The sequence below is a fragment of the Euprymna scolopes genome, chromosome 16 (genome assembly GCF_053919585.1).
Source record: "Euprymna scolopes isolate OS-2025 chromosome 16, ASM5391958v1, whole genome shotgun sequence".
Classification (NCBI taxonomy): domain Eukaryota; kingdom Metazoa; phylum Mollusca; class Cephalopoda; order Sepiida; family Sepiolidae; genus Euprymna; species Euprymna scolopes.
In genome coordinates, this window is record NC_136497.1 from 140,412,978 (window position 1) to 140,435,879 (window position 22,902).

The 22,902-nt window shown below is 31.6% G+C and overlaps 1 protein-coding gene across 1 annotated transcript in view; it reads left to right on the forward strand.

The window, feature by feature from the left end:
- Nucleotides 1-22,902, forward strand: part of LOC145296133 (uncharacterized) — a 1,188,759-nt gene that overhangs the window by 784,719 nt on the left and 381,138 nt on the right. The window contains exon 8 of the mRNA XM_080142289.1: nucleotides 10,654-10,798. Within this exon, the coding sequence (XP_079998415.1) occupies nucleotides 10,654-10,798 (145 nt within the window). The remainder of the gene's footprint in view (nucleotides 1-10,653; nucleotides 10,799-22,902) is intronic.

Here is a 22,902-nt window from a genome sequence, read left to right on the forward strand (position 1 = left end):
ACGCATGAAGGATGTCTAAGAACCTGAATTTAACCGTGGTTTGAAGCACTACGTAGAGGGAATGCTAGAAACCATTTTAAAAGTTGTAATCAAGCTCTATCGCAATTCGCAAAAATTTTCTATGTCGGCAGAAGGAGTTCATAAAATTGTTGACTCCCTTTATTTACCCCCCTTCCGTTTTTTTTTTAAACATTCTACGTTGTGCCATTTTAATAATCTTTAAACACAAAGGTTTAATTAAATTGTTTATTTTAATAATTTTGTTTAACACAAATGTTTAGTATAATTGTTTATTTTAATAATTTTGTTTAACACAAATGTTTAGTTAAATTGTTTATTTTAATAATTTTGTTTAACACAAATGTTTAGTTAAATTGTTTATTTTAATATTTTTTAACACAAATGTTTAGTCAAATTGTTTATTTTAATATTTTTTTAACACAAATGTTTAGTCAAATTGTTTATTTTAATCTGTTGTCGTACTTCAAATTCCCGCTAATGCTTTTTATTTCGTTGATTTTATTTGAAATTACACTACAGGGTAGAACGATAAAAATAACAAAAATATAGAAGACAGCACTACACCTTCATTTTAAAAATTCTATTGAAATACCCAGTAAATTGATTATGTGGTACAGGTGACATCTATTAAATGTAGCTGTTTTCAACCTCAATCACCGTCTCGATACGGTTCAGGAACTGGTAGCGTGTCTTTTCCACAAGTGCAGGTGAATACTCGAAGGATGGTGGCGATTAGGCTGGCTTTCGTGTTATGGGAGATCATGTTAGTGATGTCCTCAACGTATGGCCAAACAAAGCAGTCCAGTTTACCCTATCTTACTATAATGTGTTTATACCTTCGTGTTCTCTCTTTATTGACTTTATTTACTATATTGACTATATATATATATATATATATATATATATATATAAAGTATATATATATATATATATATATATATATATCCTGGCTTGAGGTAGTTGCCTGCATAGCCACACTCATGAGCTGCGAAACAGTACTCTATGTGGATGACTATATAGGTATATATATATATATATATATATATATATATATATATATATATATATATATATATATATGTATATATATATATAACTACTTAATTTACTCACGTAAAATTAATATACTAAAGTATAGATTTATGCGTAAACTTAAAGTATTTACTTCAAAAGTGCTCAATACGTAGGTAGAGCTGGTTAGTAATTTATAAAATATATGCGCATAAGCCTGAAGAGTCCTAGGGTGGATGAAACGCGGTATATTGTAGTGTAGCTTAATCGCCATATATATTTTATAAATTACTATAAATATATATATATATATATATATATATATATATATATATATATATATATATATATATATATATATGCGTGTGTGTGTGTGTGTGTGTGTGTGGCTTCTTCATGTAGAGACCTACGCTATCCACGTAGATTATGCCTTCATGAAAAATTTGCTATCCTATACATTTAAGAACCACAACATCTATTAAACTTTAGGAGACAAATAGCGAACAAATGTGTACAGGTGATAAATCTTACTCTAGGATAGCGATACAAAATAATTTTAAAATTAACAATAACAACAGAAAATAAATAAATAAATGAACATACATATACATAAATTATCATATATATATATGTGTGTATATATATATACAAACTAACGTAATAAAAAACATAAAAGAAATCACATTTAACTACACCTAGGTTTTAAAATAGGTCAAGTCACTAAGTATCTACGCTTCCCGCTAAAAAAGCACACACAATGAAAGAGTTGAACCTAAAGTAAACTGGGCCGTTGTCCTACAAGTGCCTGTGCATTGGCTGATTAGGAGGGGCGCGGTGGAAACTAGGAAACTGATTGGCTAACTAAAAACTCAATAGAATATGCGTATATAAGAACACGAGATAGCCACACCTCTTCGCATGGGCCTGACGAATCCTAGCGTGGACGAAACGCGAAATATTCTATGTAGTTTAATTGCCATATATATATATATATATATATACATATATATATATATATATACACATATATATATGTATGTATATACATATATATATATGTATGTGTGTGTATGTGTGTATATATATGCGTGTGCGTATATATATGCGTGTGCGTATATATATATATATATATACATATACATATACATAAATATAGTTGTCATCCACATCGTACTGTTTCGTTTTATTACAATTCATCAGTGCGGCTAGACATACACCTTTCCCCTGCCGTGGATCGAACCTACAACCGTCGCGTTGACAGCTCTACTCATGGGACCACGAATCAGTAGTGTAAATATTTCTCCTCGAGTGTGCATTAAATCTAGACACAGACAGTGCTCAAACCATAATTTCTTCCTATTTGCAATGCCTCTCCACGGGACAGAGTTAGACACCAGGGTGTTTTTTTTTTAATGTGGAGAAAAGGAACAAAAATAAAAATTGTCTCAGTCGTGAAGATTTTCTCCTCCACTGACAGAGAACAAGAAATTGAAGTGCCGCATCTGAAGAACAGATACTACACTTTGAGGTATTTATTTACTCCCCCACCGAGAAAATTAGGCACATGGCCGATTTTTAATGTGAGGAGTGAAGGGGAAATGGGGACCAACTCCCCGGGGAGTAGGGGAGCTGGATAGTGACAATTGGTATGAAGGGTTGGCCCTACATTGACCAAGGTCTTATATGTGGGGTTGCCCCACATATGGTCTTTGCTTGCAGTATCTGCCGGAACCGATACTACACTTTGATCTTGACCCGAGGTCCAAAGCAAACAAAAATATTGATATATATGTACATATGTTCGATGGATAGCTAAGCATTAAAAAATAATAACAGTCATCAGTCAGTTCAATACCAAATTTTCAGTCCCTTTTTTTCGCAGAAACAATTTTTACACTGTATTCATGTGTGCGCATGCGTGTGTATATATGTAGGAGTATATAGACAGATAGAGAAATGAAGAAAAAGACATATATAGATATACAAGTTTATATATATGCATGGCTATACATTTTGAAATGCATATATAAATAGAGTATAGTATTCATCGATAATTTTATTGGATCCTGTTTAAGATTGATTTTTATATTTTGCCATTCGGCTAGCAAGTTTACACAAAAAAAGGTAGCAAAAAAAAAATCCGCATTTTCTATCTTTCGATCGAATTACAAAGCGAATGAGATTTCGATTTAAATTTAGGAGAAAGAAAATTTAATTACCATTGAATGAATTTTCAAACTGTTCTTTTGCGCAACGTGTTCAGCCTTTTCAAAACGAGGCTGGTTTCAACAGAGTTTTCTTCCTTGTTTAGACAATTGGTTTTGCTATGTGAATATAGCAAGTATATATTGTTTTTATTTTATGTATTGATTTCTGATCGGTATTAATGCCAATGTTATTTCATCTCCCGAAAGACATGTCATTAATTATTAAGCGATTCCATTCTCTTTCATAATTACAAAGAGTTTTATTAATTCTCGTTTATTCATGCAAATGAATAAATATTCAGACATAGTTTTTTTGTGAATATAAATCAGCTTCCAAAGGTTTCACTAATTCTTCAGCATTTTAACCTTCTTATGCCGTCCACTTATTGACCTTCTCGGTGGTTCTCTGTCTATCTTTGTGTGTCTCTTAATTCATGGAATCAACTCTATTTTTCTCTTTCTTCCTATTCACCCGCTCTCTCTCTCTCTCTCTCTCTCTCTCTCTCTCTCGTTCTCTCTTCACATCATCTGCGCCTTTCTGTCTCTCTTTACATCTTTTCCTTTATCTCACTCTCTCTCATTCATTCTTGATTTCTCTTTCACTCTTACATACGTTGGTTGTATCTTTTAATTTATCTCAGTTTTTCAACCTCATCTCTCTTAAACTTTATTTTTATACCTGTCTCTTCCATCTCATTCCGATATATTCTTCTTCCGCATCATTCCTAGACACATTCTCTTCCCTTTTCTTTGCAAATCTGTTTAAACTTGAATATAATATATATGTTTTTTTTACACTTCGTAGCCATCCATATATATATATAAATATATATATATATATATATATTTATATATATATATATATATAAATATATATATATATATATATATATATATAATTTTATTACCGTTTTATCTGCTTCGTTACACATGTTCCTGTTACCGAATCGTCTCCACGATCCAGCATTTCGTCAGATTTTAACAGAAGTTAAAATCATAATAACCACTTTTGCAGGAACGTTGAGACGATTTGGCAACAGACACATGTGTAACTAAGCAGATAAAACGGTAATAAAATAAAAATATATTTTTTCTCTGCAATAGTATTGAGCACTTTCTTCAGGGTTTTATTAATTACCATAATACCATATATATATATATATATATATATATATATACATATATATATAATTACCATATATATATATGTATATATAAAGATATAGTTTGAGGTATTGAAATGGATTATATATATATGTATGTATATATATATGTATATTAATATATATGTATACACACACTCACACACACACACACACACACACACACACATATATATATATATATATATATATATATATATATATATATATATATATATATTCGTAGTGTCTAATCCAATCGGCGTTTATCTGTACATAAAAAATATTGAATATAATATATAGGTTTTTTTACACTTCGTAGCCATCCATATATATAAACGGTAATAAAATAAAAATATATTTTTTCTCTGCAATAGTATTGAGCACTTTCTTCAGGGTTTATTAATTACCATAATACCATATATATATATATATATATATATATATATATATATATATATAAAGATATACTTTGAGGTATTGAAATGGATTATATACAGTTGTGCCCGATATTATTCATACCCCTCGGATCTTTGAGATTTCTATAAGAATATTGCTCAAACCAGAAGGTAGACAATATTAAAGGGATTTCAAACAATACATCAAGCATAAGCATTTTATTTAAACTCAACAAATAAATAAATTATGCAAATTTTAAGCATTATACAAAGAAAAACAATAATGGCACTAGTTCAAAATTATTCATACCTCTCTTACTAATAGTCAATAGCATGCCCTTTATTCTTAATAACTGCCTGTAACCGTTTTGGATATTTATCAACAAGGTTTTTACAAGCATCAACACTGATTTTTGACCATTCTTCAATGCAGTAGTTCTCCAAATCCCTCAACTTTCTAGGTTTCCGCTTTTTAACCTCAGTTTTCAATATGTGCCAGAGGTTTTCGATAGGGTTCAGGTTGGGACTCTGGTTAGGCCATTCCAAAACATTAATTTGATTATCCTCAAACCATTTCTTGACTATTTTGGCAGTATGTTTTGGATCATTATCCTGTTGAAGGACTCAGTTTGGTCCTAAATGGAGCTTCTCCGCATCCTCTCTATGTTTTTTCTGGAGTATCTCCAAATATTGCTCCTTCTCCATGGTTCCATCTATCTTGACCAAACTACCTGGACCACTATCCGAAAAGGAGCCCCCAAAACATTAGGCTACCACCACCATGTTTCACCGTGGGTATGGTGTTCTTTGGGTTGTAAGCTTCTCTTTTCTTCCTCCAAACGTAAGAAGCATCCATATGGCCAAACAATTCAATTTTTGATTCGTCAGTCCACAAAATACTTGGGAAAACGGACTCTGGAGAATTCACATGGGTCCTAGCAAACTTTAGACGTGCTGCAATGTGTTTTCCGGTGTGCAATGGAGTCCTTCTTGGTCTTCTTCCTTTCAGACCATTTTCATGCAGAGTCCTTTGCAATGTTTGCCTTGATATTTTTATGCCAGAAGACTCCAGATTATCTAAAATGTCCTTAGTAGTGGTGGTTGGATTTGCATTAACACTTCTTACAATGTTCCTGGTGGCTCTAGCAGACAGTTTCCTTTTCCTTCCTCTACCAATCAAGTTGTTTGTTGTGTGGTGGCTCTGGAGTTTTTTGATGATGCTCTGTACTGTTGCTGTAGGGACCTCAAATTTCTTGGAAATTGACTTGTAACCTAAACCATCCTTATGTGAATTCACAATTTTAGTCCTAAGATCATTACTAAGCTCTTTTTTCTTCCCCATTCTAATAATTTTTATTCTTTTATTGGTTTTCAGTTGATATCATTTTAATTTCTGAAAAATGCAAAAAACGAAATGAAATTAATCAAAGGTTGTATAAAAGCATTCAAAATAAGAATAAAACAGGAAACAAACAGTCAGAAACTCGATTTATACTGAAAAAATAAGGGGGTATGATTATTTTTGAACATTGCATATTTTGTAAATAGCTGTATATTTCTTTTATTACAAGTATCCCGAGATTTTAAAATGACGAAAATGATCAGAAGAGGTTTATTAAGAATATGTATCAATATGGAGGTAAACAATAAATTCTTATAAAGTTACACCTAAGAAACTCAATTTTCAAGAGGGGGTATGAATAATATCTGGCACAAGTGTATATATGTATGTATATATATTAATATATATATATGTATACACACCCACACACAAACACACACACACACATATATATATATATATATATATATATATATATATATATATATATATATTCTTAGTGTCTAATCCAATCGGCGTTTATCTGTACATAAAAATAGCGATGCAATATTCCAGATTAGCTTATTTCAGAAATCTCTTAATAGAATATGTTTGTGAAAAAAGAAAACCACCCTTTTTTTATGAAGCGCACCTGTAACGTAAATATATTCTGCACCACTGTCCCTTGTTGCAATTGCCTCCTCTTTTTATTACAGCCGATTATATCCAGTTTGCAAAATATCACATTTTCGTATACGATCCAATTTGATGTCAACTTATACCCTTAGATTAAAGAGGCGCAATGCTTGTTGATTTCTTGTTTTTGAATCATGACAATTCTCAGATGAGAACACTGGTCGAGACTACTCGAAATGAAAATCCATTGCTATTCACGTGATCCGCGAATCATCAATGAGTCAGAGACAATATAATAAAGATCAATGATCGCTTATTTGCATATTTATATGTCAACAATAAATCATCATCCTCACGCACACACACACACACACACACACACGCAGACACACAAATATTACGTTCTTTTCTAGTTTTAAGATGAAACGACGTTAAACATAATAGTTCGCTTGTTTTCGTCATTTTTATTGCATATTTCATGTAAATCTGGCGTTGTCCGGGATTAAATGAGGATCACAAATGTTTTTATTGCCATCGAACTCCGTTTAATTGCCCATATATATATATATATATATATATATATATATATATATATATACACACACACACACACACACATATATATATATATATATATATATATATATATATATATATATAGTAAGTTATAAAATGTATATGGCGATTAAGCTAAACTGAATATTCCGCGCTTCATCCACTGTATAAAAGCGACAAACAACAACAGAATTCGCGCATAAGGCTGAAGTGTCTTAGAGTGGACGAAACGCGGAATAATCAGTGTAGCTTATTAGCCATATACATTTTATAACTTACTAACTAGCTCTACCTACGTATTGAGCACTTTTGGAGTAAATACTTAAAATTTATGCATAAATCTATACTTTCGTATATAAATTTTTGTGAGTAAATTAATATATATATATATATATATATATATATATATATATATATATATATATATATATCAATCATCGGAAAATAAAGGAATTTTGGAACCCAACAAATGGGATATATTTAAAAAAAAAATGTTTCTTTTTTGAAACTTCACATAACTCTGTTCTTAAATAAGGATAGGACAATTAGGCGATACATTAACATGTAAATGGGGGTTTCCGTAACCACAACCAAGGTAAATGTTTCTCGCATGTTTTTCCCGTTAGGGATCCCCCCTCTCTTTTTTCTTTCTCTTCAAAAAATGCTACAGTGCCAAAAGTGTGTTTATTCATAAAGTCTGAAGAAATGCTGGTTTTTGAAAATTTTCAAACGATATAATGCTTCAAACTATCGAACTGGACATTGATACAATTGTAACACAAAATGAAATACATTTTCGTTGCCATCAACATTTGTCTTGAAGTCTTGATTTTGCACACACAGTATACATATATATATATATATATATATATATATATATATATATATATATATATATATAGTATTCAGTAAAATGATTCATAATTTATAATTAAAAATCGGTTTCAAAAGGAAAAAAACAAACAAACTCAATAAATTGTACGATCGTTTCGGAAACGGTGTTCTTATTGAAATAGACAATACGTCTTGAACAATAATTTTATCATTTGATTTTGTAAAACAAAGTCTCCTCATCACTCATCAGCAAAAAGAGCGAAGGAGGGGTTAAAGACATCAAAAATAAAATTAGCATTTTTAAAGTAAGGCAGGTATGTCTGGAAAATATTTAAAATATAAAGAAAAACAATTACTTATTTTCATTTTGATAAACAAAGTAAAATAAAATAAAAATAAAATCGGGTGGAAAAGTAAGGTTAAGAGGGGATATCTTTAATATTTTTACTAAAAAATATCAATACCTTTTAATCGCCCGCTTTTAAAGCCCGTAAGTATCTTAGTCCACCCATTCATTGGCATGTTGTTAAATGTAGCTTATGAATGGTTGAAATCGTGATATATACAGACTTTAAAGGAAACGCTGATAAAAGTAATATTACCAGTTTTAAACCGTTGGAAACGCTATATTTTAATTTAAATTAATTATAATTCATTTATATATATAAAAGTAAAAATGTGTCTATGTATGTGTGCCTGTATGTCTATGTATGTGTGCCTGTGTATATTTACCTAGCAAATAACTCTATAAATTGTCGGTCTGGAGACACGAGATTTGACATGAGAAGTATTTAGGAAAATCTTTTTAATCGGTTTTCGGTTAAAAATTTGGCTGTCAAGGGGCAAAGTTCAACGATTTGATCTTTGAAAACTCTACCAAACTCCTCCGCCAATATTGGGTCTAAACACTTGAAATTTTTAATGTAGGTTACTTGGACATGGTTCAAACTTTATAATTTTAATTGAGCCCAAAAGCTAAATGTTAAGGGGTCAAAATTTGGGTCAAAGATTGATCTCTGCGGTCTCTACGAAATTTTTATTCAGACAAATTTAGGTCTAACATTTGAAATTTTACGTAAAGTGTATTCACACGTAGGGCAAGTTATGAACAGTACATAGGGTCAGAGCAAACCCGGGCTGAACTGTTAGAATAGTTTCGGGAATCATCAGTGCTGGTTGTCACGACTAACGTCAGTCGACATATTCGAACCCCAAGAACAGAAGTCATGTCTGGCTACATTAGCAAGGACTCGAACCATTCCGCTTACGTCAACCGCGAGAGATGCAGTTGAATTTAAACATTTATTCTTATTATATGCTTTTAATGTCAGTCAAAGTTATCTTATCATTATATGACGATCTGCGCATATTAGCTAAGTTGACCGACTTTTATTACAATTGAAAGTGCTCAACATTAAGAAACAAGTTTCTTAAAGGGACTGACATAATTATTTACTATAATAATTATTAAATACCTCAAGACACTAGTGGTTCATCCTTTCGGGAATCATTAGTGCAAGGTGTCACGATTAACGCCAGTCGAGAGATTCGAAGCCCGGCAAGAGAAGTCATGTCTGGCTTTATTAGCAAAGAACTGAACTTTTTGACCCCCGTCAACCGCGAGAGATACAGTTGAAATTAAACATTTATTCATATTAAAATATTTCGTTATTCTTATTAAATATTATTATATATTAAGTCTTATTAAATGCTTTTAACATTTAACTTTTTGCTTTACACACACACAGACATACATATATATATATATATATATATATATATATATATATATATATATATATATATATATATATATACACGTTTTATTTTTTATTTCCGTATATTTCTGTATAGTTACATTATTGTTTCAGCTACCCGGCCGTTTTTTTTGGCCGTCTGTAGCTTCCTCAGATTTTACAGTAAAAATTTCTGTAAAAGTCTGAGGAAGCTACAGACGGCAAAAAAAAAAAAAAACGGCCGGGGAGCTGAAACAATAATGTAACTTAACAGAAAGATACGGTAATAAAAAATAAAACGCATATTTGCTCTACAACAGTATTGAGCACGTTCTTCAGTTTTTATTAATTACCATTTCTACTAAACACATATATATATATGTATATATATATGTGTGTGTGTGTGTGTGTGTGTGTGTGTGTGTGTGTGTGAAGAAAATAGTCAACGTTCCTATCACTTGATCGGTCTTTTGACCAGAGATGATATGCATTATTGGATTAATTTAAACATTCATAACTTCGCAGTAGTTGACAGTAAATAAATGTTCAGTTCTGTTCTTTTTCAACAAAATTGTTTTTATTAATGGTTAGTTTTGTTGTGCTCTGTATTTACATTATGTTTATTTATAACTTGCACACGATGTTAACAATATATACTGTGTTGCATTATTAAAGAAAAACAGAGCCTTAAAACAGATGGACACTGTTATAATACTTGTGTATCCTCTTTATTCTGATTATAATAGCAAAAGTGATATAAATATTCAAATGTACGTTTCTTTTATTTTCTAGTGTATGTTTCGAATAATAAAGTCCGAGCCGAGATTATTTTGCCGAACATCCCGATCGCCAACGGAGTAATCCACATAATCGATAACCTTCTTTATTACGTTTATCGGAATGTGATGCAGAAAATATTGACCATGCCCGAAACAAGGTAAGTCTCTTTGCTTTGCCATCGCTTACTGCCTAACCAACCTTTCGTTATGAGATGCTTTCAATAAGTGTCCAAACTTTTTTCGTATGTGCACCTTCATTGATAGTACACACATGAAATTCTCATCCCCTTCGAAGTAATCTCCCCCTGATGCAGTGCACTCCCCAGGGAAGCTATCTTGTGTGAGTGTATCAATGACCCCCGTCACACCCTCGTTTACCTTTATAGATCGTAGGAATGGTGGTCTAACAGTTTGTGACATGGAGGGAGTTGTCGACTGCACCTATATATATATATATATATATATATATATATATATATATATATATATATATATATATATATATATATATATATATATATATATAGGTGCACAGAATTTTCCTCGTTTTATCCTCAATAGGATTCGTCAGGCTGTTGTATCGTGCGCTGTCGGAGTAAATGCTGAAAATAGATGTATAAAATTTTATATAAATATATGAAATAATAATAATAATAATAATAATAATAATAATAATAATAATAATAATAATAATCTGAAAGAGATGTGGATGATGAAGAAAATCAAGATAGTATCTAACATGGTAGGAGCACTAGGAACAATTCTGAAAAACTTTGAAAAAAAAAAATGGGAGAAGTTGGAATCCGAGGAATGTCTGGAAAGATCTAGCCAGACTTTCGCTGGATGAGTGAAAACAAAACTGTGACCTTGGTTGTTTGGTTGGTTGTTTTATTTAATTCCGAATCCAAAGATTTTGAAGAAAATTTTTTTAATAGAATATATTTGTTGTTTTCAAGTCGGTTTCTATTTAACCCATAGTTGGAACCCTAACAAGTACTACCACTCTTGGTCAGAGTGGACCTGGGAGCAATGGTAATTAAAGGGTGGTTCCACACTCCCCAAAGCCCACAAGCTGGGGCCTCACCACTGGATATAGTTTAAGGTCATATCCAGGACCCTGTGACCTTGGGCATGCTTATTGCCACCCAAAGTTCAGTGTATACCGATGGTCGCCGTCAACGAGAAATGAATGGTAAGCAGCTGTTGGGATAATGCAAATTCTTTTGCAAAGGTTAACCAAAGGGAGACTTGTTGTCACTCACATTCCAGGGAACACCACAAGTTCTCAAAGAATAATTTTTGATGATGGCTTGTATGACTACTCCTAGTGGATAAATAATAATAATAACTTTGAGAAATGAATGTGAGAACTTGTAATCAGAGGAATGAAAAGACGCAATGGAAAAAAATAATGAAAAAATCTGAAATATGAAGAAAAATCCTTGAGTGCAAAAACTAATAGAGGCACAAGTAAGACATATAGAAACTGCTACATATGCAAAGCACAAGGAATCACCGATATAATTGTAAGCAAAACCACTTGCACTCCTGCTTTCGCCATTCCCCGTTTTTCTACCATAAACTGGCATCAAACCAACTAAGTTAAAGTATCAAGGAAGATAGACAGACCAAGAAGAGAAAGCACTAACCGGACCTCCACTGTCCGGGCGCGAAGAGGGCTCGGACTTTGGAAAGGCTTATTGCAACCCCTAATTTCAAAAGAAGAAAAGTGGTTGCTACCAAAGAGAAATTAAGAGTAAACGGCTAATTTGATAACGCAAACCCATTCATAAAGGTTATCGAAAGAGGTGATGAATACTGAAAATCTGAGGAGACTTGTTGTCACTAAGTCCCAAGGAGACACCAGAGGTTATAAGCAGGGGGAAATCTCTGATGATGGTCTGTGTAAAATTCCTTGCAATAAAAAATACACACCCACACGCACACACACACACACACACACGTTATATATATATATATATATATATATATATATATATATATATATATATATATATATATATATAACGTGTGTGTGTATGTGTGTGCATATGTGATATATATATATGTGTGTGTGTGTGTGTGTGTGTTAATCTGTTTATTGAGTTCCATTTTGTTTTTTTGTTTCCATTTTATTTCTTATAAAAAATACCTGGATATTTTATGGTTCCATGGCCGAATATTCCTGTTAGGATTGTTCGTGCATTATTTTAGTGTATATCGGTCGCCATTTTGTAATTTGCTTTTTTCCCCTTGCTGAATCTATGCCTTTTACTGGCTTAATATAAATGCAGTCGACGTTATCTCCGGATCGGTATATCCTTTTTATTTTTATTCCGCTGACAATATGCGTTATATCAGTCGCATTATCAATCGACTATGCAGCGTGTGTTGCATTTTGGAAGAGACCCGAAATATGAACGCTGCATAATCTTTGGATGATGATGATTCGACTGTTTTCGTTTCATTATAGTTTTTTTTCGTTAGTATCTGTGGCATCTTACAAGGTCTTTTATTAGGATTCAGACTAGGACACAAAAAGTGGGCTTAAAGTCAAAATTGTCAGAAAACACGACGATGGTATCAATGAAGATATTGCCCCTTCTGTTTAATGAGTATCTTCTCATGTAACAGGAAAGCATCCCTTTCACTTGGCCACAGAAATCAGTAGATAAAAACAAGAAAAAATCTTGGCTATAACCAAAAAATGGTCGAGCGCATCCTTGGGCTAGGTTTCCTACCATATCTATCTATCTATCTATCTATCTATCTATTGATCGATCGATCGATTTTCTCCCTCTTCTTCTTGTTCTCATCATTATTCTTATTTTTCTTCTTTATATTATTTACTTATAAGGAGTTATAACATACACACACACGTACACGTACGCGCGTGCGCGCGCACACAAACACACACACACACATATATATTGTTATTAATATCGTTATAATCATTATTAGGTAATCTCCAAAAATACCGTTAGGGCTTACAACATGGCCGCCAGAAGAGTCAACAAAAAACTGCGAATAAAATATATAAAACTCGTAATTTCTGTTTTTAAAGTGGGTTGTCAATTTTCTTTATGAAATATACTTCCAAAATAAACTATTACAGTCGTTTAAAACATAATAGAAGTATTATTTTTTATTTTTTAAAAACAATGTTTACAAAATGTCTACGCACGTTCGTAGACATTTTGTAAACATTGTTTTTAAAAAATAAAAAATAATACTTCTATTATGTTTTAAACGACTGTAATAGTTTATTTTGGAAGTATATTTCATAAAGAAAATTGACAACCCACTTTAAAAACAGAAATTACGAGTTTTATATATTTTATTCGCAGTTTTTTGTTGACTCTTCTGGCGGCCATGTTGTAAGCCCTAACGGTATTTTTGGAGATTACCCATTATTATATCTACATATTAAGACGTAGTACATTTAACTACGTGCCTACGTACGTGTGTCACGGTTTCCAGATTATAAATTATTCGATCGGGAGATCCTATTTATTAAAAATGAGGATATAAGGTCGTAACACACAACGAACATTAAGTTAGTATTTAGATACGTTAATTTAATGTTCGTTCTTTATTATTACCTTCTATCCTCCTTTTTAATAAATAGGATCTCCCGATCATCGAAGACGCAAAGTAAAAATAAATAAATAAATTTAAATGAAAAAAGGTGTATCTTTTTGGCCGTACGTGAAACTAAACTCTATCTTTTTGATCTTTTGGCTGGCACCCAAGAGTAGTATCTGTTCATTCTTAAAATGGTATAATGATATCGTGGGGCCTTTGTTCACGCCGGGAGTCCATACAATAGAAATATGTTACAGACTCCTATAAGTATATTGGAGATAAACCGTAATAACCAGAAATATTTTGACACGTTTATAAATAAAAAGTTACAATAATATCGGTATTATTTTTATTATTATTAGTAGTAGTATCAATAGTAGTAGTAGAATTATCTACTATTTATCCTTATTATTATTAGTTGTAGTAGTTGTTCTACTATTTATTATTAGTAGTTGTAGCAGCAGTTTTATTACTTATTATTACGAGTAGTAATAGTAGTTCTACTGTTTATTATTTATACTAATATTATTATTAGTAGTAGTTCTACGACTTTTTTATTGTTGCATTATTATAATTATTATTATTAATGTTATTATTCTTGTTATTATTTATTATTATTATTATTACTATTATTATTATTATTATTATTATTACCATCATTCTTATTATTGCTATATTATTATTGTTATTATTATTGTTATTATTATTTATGTTATTATCATTATTATTATTTATATTGTTATTATTATTTATACTATTATTACTTTTATTATTATAATTTATTATTATTATTATTATTATTATTATTACCATCATTCTTATTATTGCTATATTATTATTGTTATTGTTATTATCATTGTTATTATTATTGTTATTATTATTGTTATTATTATTTATGTTATTATCATTATTATTATTTATATTGTTATTATTATTTATACTATTATTACTTTTATTATTATTATTATTATTATTATTATTATTATTATTACCATCATTCTTATTATTGCTATATTAGTATTGTTATTGTTATTATCATTGTTATTATTATTGTTATTATTATTTTTGTTATTATCATTATTATTATTTATATTATTATTACTTTTATTATTATTTATTATTATTTAATTTTATTATTATTATTATTATTATTATTATTATTATTATTATTATTAATTAAATAAATAAATAAAACGTATTTTTTATTTGATAAAATAGAGATAATTATGTCTGACAAATAATTTGCTTGCTATTCATCAAGCTGCCACGTCAAACATGACAGTTGTAATATGAGAGAAAAAGAGGGAGAGAAAAAAAAGATGGTGTCTCATTCCTCGTCCTTCGAAAAGGAGTTTCATTTCTTTGCAAGAGAAAGAAAGAAATAGTTACTGATCATCTGCCACGAACTTATTAATTCGAGACGCGAACTTCATTAATCGTTCCGACATTAATGCAAACCATTTTTAACATAGATAAATAGAAAATAGAGTGCGCATGCGTGAACTACCATCTCGAACTCAACTGTAAATACTAGTGTCGGCACTATTAATCGGAATCGGAATCGGGAATCGAAAAAATCGGAAGATTTGGTGGTATCGGAATTGGTATCGGAATCGGAAAAATTGATGCCTTATCTCCGATGTCAAAACGATTATTTTGTCTTTTTTATTTGATTTTGTTTGAACTAAAATCTTCCATTGCTGCTAATAATGATAAAATAATAAATATTTAATGATTTCAAAATACCAGTAAAGCTAAAATCGATAAATCATCACCCACAGGTGTATTCTGGCGTTTAGGTAAATATTTGCATATTTAACATCTGTTTTTACGAAAATCCAGGAAAATAACAATTTTTATAGTTATATAATTAGAGATCTATAAAGAAACGGAATCGGGAAATGTATCGGAATCGGGAATTCAGCATGGAATCGGTAATTGAATCGGAATTGAGAAAAATATTGGAATCGTCCCATCACTAATATATACATATTTTGTTTAAAGCAAAACTTCTGATATTATTTGGATAATTAGAAGTGCACGCCTGTTGAACTCTCTTCCGTTTACCTGTTTCCCACCTGACTACAATTTGGATATCTTCAAGTCAAACATAAACAAATTCTTGATAAAACCGCCCCCTTAAGTAAGACACATTATCAAATCTCCATTGCTAAAGATTATTATGATATTATCCAATTCGCTACTGTGCACGCAATAACCATTATCCCCGAGTGGCTTTCTCGCCTTGATAATTAGTGACTGCCATGTAAAAAAAATGCAGCTCTAATTTGTGCTATTATTTTCACAACATTTTTTTTTGCTGAAGGACATGCGCTGAATAAAGTATTTGGCTACAATCAGTTTTAAATTGTAAATTACGCTCTTCTAGAGTCAGAAGATTCAATCGTCAATATGGGTGACACTGAAAATTATGCCTTCTACTACGTTACAAACGTTTACACCCGCGTAAGCATGCAGACACGCGGGCCCTACACGTTGTAGCAGAGGATGTCACAGCGAGCATATTATAAGTAATAAAGTGATCTGACCTCTGTCCTCTCCAGCACCATCGTAGGTCTCTGCACACGTTCTTTATGTATATATATATATATATATATATATATATATATATATATATATATATATATATATATATATATATATATATAAAGCTGAATGTATGTGTGTGTGTGTGTGTGTGTGTCTGGTCACGAATAGGCTCTTATATGGTTGACTATTTAAAAAAACTGATTGCATATAATGATAGAAGATGTATCGAGACACAGAAATGGGTATGTTTGGTCTGGCAGAACGGTGATTCATACAAATTGTGGGGCATGCGTTCGCGTCTGGTCCACAAAGTATGGAAATAAAAAGAATTAAAAAAAAAACGTTTACAAGTGTTTTTGATATAGATGTACATAATAATACTTTGATAAGTATGTTTTAACTTAAATAGGGACGGTATAATAAAAGTATGGGATCTGCGTTCACGCCTTGCCTCCATAGAATGGAAATAGGCACAAACTTTAATAAAGACTTTTCATATCTATCTGCGTAAGTATACTTTGATAATTATGTTTCACTTTGAAGAAATATTGTATAATAAAATTATGGGGTGTTCGTTCGCGCCTGACCTCCATAGAATGGAAATATGTCACAAAGTTTAACAAGGTTTTTTAATATAGATCCACAGAATATTGTGATAAGTGTTTCAGTTTGAACAGGTATGGTATAATAAATTATGGGGTTTATCTATTTTATTTTTACTTTCATCATATTTTGCTTTGGTTTAGATACCCCCAAATTCGAAGCTATCTCTTTACAACCCTTCCTTTTCATAACCTATTATACCTTCATAAATCAGAGTCCATTTCCTGTAGGCTGTTTTTGAACCTAGTCAACGACGGGTACTTTTGCTAGTATATATATATATATATATATATATATATATATATATATATATATATATATATATATATATTCCTTTTTCCTTACCGTGGCGGTACTTTGCACATGGCTCGGCATGTGGACACAATCGCCATACTCTGTTACACAGATATGGCTGACGGAACGAAAACATGCTAACGCTAAATAAAAGCTTTCTTCGAAAATCTGTCCAGATTCCCGAGGTCGATGGATACATTCCCGAATTCAACAGAAAGATTTCTTATTTCGACAAACTACAACCGAAGAAGATCGGAGGTTACATCGACGAAACATTGTAAAAATAACACCCTAGATGAGAACAGTAGTCTGACCAATCCAAATAATACCAATCCTCAACTAAAAAAAATACTGAAACGTTTAAGCACGGTTCGCAATTTTTCATTCTAATAGGTTCCACTTTGTCAACTAAGCTACAACTCCTGTCCCATCGCTGCAATGTTGCATATCTGTGCCTGTTGTACAAGTATTTTAATGGAATGTGCTCTGATTATATTGTTGCGCGTGTGCCACCTCTGCGTGCGTATCCCAGACAAGCACGGTTAGCAACAAAATCACACCCCTTCACTGTTGAGGTCCCTAAATGGCAGAAAGCTATCTACTCTAATAGTTTCTTCCCTCGAACAGCTAGACTTTGGAATTCCCTTCCTGGTACCTGCTTCCCTGACTGTACTGATATGCAGAAGTTTAAATGTAATGTTAACCAACATCTTAATTTTTCCTAGGCTTGGCCCCAAATACTAACCCCTTACGTCCAAATGCTGATATGCCTTGTTGGATGTGAACGGGAGTAAAAGAAAAAAAAATTAAAAATTAAATTATTATTTTTTTTTTTACAAAATAATGAAACTCCTCTCATTGCTACAGGCATTTGCCGATTTCGTGAAGTGAAAAAGAAATCCTTCTGGACTGAGATAAGTTTACTTTTTATATCATAAAAAAGCTCAGATTTTAACGGATCGTCACATTTTACTTCACATAAAAACTGATCTTGTCTCTGACTCTGTCCTCGTGGGGAGGCATGTAAATAAAGACATAGTTTGAGCTTTTTGCAAGGAGTAAAGTGTAGTGTCTGTTCTGATATTACTCTTCGTATTTTCAGTCTTTAGTCAACGGAAGGACAAACCGGGCAATTGTATTATTGTCACAAGTCAGAATAAACATCTTAAAACGCGACTTTGTGTATAACTCGACTGTAATTGAAAATCAAATAAATTGGGCGCCTCAGAACTCTTAATTAGAATTCCTAATACAACTGAAATTAAGATTCATAATAAAAATTACAAATACAGTTAATTAGGATTTATTACAAAACAACACATTAGCATCCATAATATAAGTCCAAATCATCATCATCATCATCATCATTATATCGTATGAATCCGAAGATTTTGTTAGTTGCATTGGTTTCCCCGATATTTTACATGCCATGATTCAGTCTAGAAGACATTAAAAATTCCGGGGGAGGGGGACCAAATGAAAGTTTTCCACATCATAAGTGAATGTGATATTTGTGGAACGAACTGGATTCGAACTTGGGACACCCATATCGTCAGTTCGTGTCGTTAACAACTAACCAACTATTATTTATTGTATATCTAGGTAAAGGTATCTAGTCGAAACTGGTACCATCTGAAAGACCGCTCCCACGGACGCATGACATCTAAAAATTAGAAACAAAGATAAACTCTAGGGTAGTCAACTGAACCATTTCGTGCAAGGGGAATTATTTTTTGCGTCGAGATTTTCGCAAATTACGCACGCCTAGCAAACTGAATGTATGTCTAAAAAGCGTTTTTGCAGCGTCATAACGTTATAAGTAGTCGTGGTTTTTACAGCTAGTACATCAGCTCCCCCCTTTTTTCCTCATTCACGTTTCAGGTTCGAGCCTACTTACTGGGCTATTTTTTATTTTGTTTCTTGTGGTCGCATGGGCACTCGCTACTATTTTGATTGAAAGAAAAGTTGTTATGATTCATTTATTTTTTAGGGGTAGGGGGTTCCAGCGCACGGGCTGCCGAACATTCTTCTATTCTTTTCTGGAGGGTTGCTCAGTATCCTTAGTATAACATCTATCCCCAAATCGAACTTCATGTCCACGCGGACAACGTTTCCCCAAAGATAGTTTGTATCTGGAATATATTTGACCATCTATACTCGTAATAAAACAGAAATCATCTTAGCATTCATAATATTGTTTTAAATAAACAAATAAGCTCCAAATAAATGTTAACATAGAATTTTCAGTACAGTTAGCATTCATAATTCAAGTCAACAAATGAAATTTGAATTCTTACTACAAGTAAGATACGCATTCCTAATACACGCCGAATAATTATTCATAATAACATTGTCGATAAGCTTTTATAGTAGACCAGCAAATTAACAGCCGTATTACAACAACAAATTAACATTTCAAATTATTCTAAAAATTATCATTAATACATGAACTACGAATTCGCATCCGTAATCCAACTGGGGATTTCAATTCATAAAAATACCGAAAAATAGTAATAAGACTGCAAATTAACATTCGCAAAACATTATTAGCATTCAGAATTCTACTGCAATAAATCGACCCCCCTCCCCGAAAAATACAAAATTAGCAACGTAATTGCAATTAGCAAAGTACGAGGCCACATTTCACTGATGCATAATTGGGTCTATTTTGGGCTTTGTCTGTGCCCGTGTATTTTTGTTCAAACAGGAAAAGGCTATGTTGGTTCCGGCCTCGATGTTCGATGTGTCGGGCAGTTTTCCAAGCATATGGACATGAATCGACAGCTTTCAGCCGATTTCCTTAATGACTTGTAACCAGAAAAAAAAAAGGAAAGAAAGGCCAATCAAGAAAAATACACAATTGATGAGTTAATTAACGTTTTTCTTGTCTTTTTTTTTTTAGGTTGCAATCTTTTTTCATTTAAGATTACTTAGAGCTAATCGCTTCTATCGCTTCTATATGTGAGGTCCTGTTACTTCCTTGTGAAATAGCCATCGTAGCGGTAGAATATATATATATATATATATATATATATATATTTCTGTAGAAATATATTTTCTTATTATATATCAATCCTTATATAAAAAGCTCAATTTAATTACCACACAATATAGAGAATAAATGACAAAAAGTTATATTCCAAAATTCATGATGTTGACCATCTTTTAATGTATTCCTTTAATTTGTCCATTGTATAAGTCAACTGAATAAGAGGAATAAATTATAAGATGGTCAACATCAGGAATTTTGGAATATAAATTTTTGTAATTTATTATATATATATATATATATATATATATATATATATATATATATATATATATATATATATATATATATATATATATAAATTCAAAGACTACCGTGTAGTTAAGTGGCAGTTTTGGACATTTCGAACTGCGTTAAAGCTTCGCCGCTCACGCATTTTTCGATCAAATTTCAAACAATTATTACAGCTTACCCTCTCAGCTATATTGTGAAAAAAAAATTCGATTTTCGTTCATTAAAACAAAAGTTATGATGAATTTCCTGGCGTTCAAATAGTAAAAAAATAACAACGTAAACAGGTGAGCAAAGTTTTTTATGGCTGGTTCCCATATCAACAACGTCACTTCAGCGACTAGTGTTGCTACCAATTCACCGCTCAAAAAAAGAGAAGTAACAAGTCTAATAGAGAGAATGAAAGAATGAAAGGGAGATAATTGGGGATGTATTGAAAACAGACGAGTGCTGTACATTGTTATTTTACGTATGTGTATGTTATGTTTATGGGGCCAAAAAAATTGGACTGAAATTAAACTAAGAAAAAGTGAATTTACTGGAAGCCTGTAAAAATTCTGGATTACAAAAGATAAGTGCGAGCCTGAAAAGTAATATGGTTAAGCTTATAATGAAAAGTACACGACTAGTTGTTAAAACTAAAAGAAAACAATGGAAAGATTCTAGTAAAATATATAATATATGTATAACTTAAAATATTGCAGCATTAACAATTTTTATTTTAAAATTCAATTTATAACATTATATAATCAATTCTTACTGCTGCAATAGTTTAAGTAATTATTTTAAATCACTAATAATTTCAACGTGTACGTCTTCAGAATTTTTTTCTTTTTATTTATTTATTTATTTTTTTTTTTGGTGCCCTGTTTTAATTAATAAAAAAAACATTTAGCAATGAAAGTCTTTGTGTTTTTTTCTACAACGGTGATATTTTTTTACATGTACGGGAGATAACGTTCAGTGCACGTAGTTTGAAATAGTTAAGTTCCTGTTCTCCATAATATAAACGCTTTTTTTTTAAAATTTTAAATGAATTACATATATAATACGTTTAGAGCCATATTATAAAGTAAACTTTTTGAAAAACAACCATTTATTTGTTTAAAATCATTAATGATTTCGACGTGATACGCCTTTCTTTAAAACGTTATCACCCGGACATAAAAATATGACCGTTAAAGAAAAAAAACTTACGCCTTTTTACTGCTGAACTTTTTACTCTTAATAGCATGACGCGAAAAAGATAGTCTGTGAAGTGCTGATAACAATGTTTTTTTCTATGTTCATTCAGAATCTATACATTCGATGTAAATCATGAAAGTGGTCAGGCTTTTTCCATTTTAAACATTTTGATCTGACATTGAGGCTTTAATTAGATAATTTTCCTCTATGACTGCGTTTACTCTAACCGGGCTGAATCGGCTTCCTCCCAAGAAGGAAACATCATGGGACTATCGCATGCATATTCTACTTAAGGGAGATGGCGTTAGGTTTTGCAATTATATCAAGGAGGTGTCGAAATCCTACATACAAACACTGGTATTTCCAAAGGTTCCTCATCAGATACTGACAAGGGTCAGTGTTGCTTAAATTCGGTAATCCCACAAGAACTAGTGTTTCAGTATGATAATGTCGTATATTTAAAATTAAGTAGAGAGTGAAAAATTATCTCTGTCGTTATTTTCATCGCAAGTTCTCGACTGAACTCCAATCTATGATTCCCACTTGCCAAACTTTTAACAAAAAAAAATCACTTGATTAGCTACAACCACTATAAACGATTTCCTCCACTCCCTATCTGTGCCTAACTCTAACCGCAGATTCCATGAACAAATATATTTGCAAGAACTGCCCGCCTCTCGAATACTGTTCCGCTGGCCTGCTCCCCGATTGAATACAACACGGTAGTCTTCAAAGTAAATATATTCTTGCTGAGATGTCCTCCTA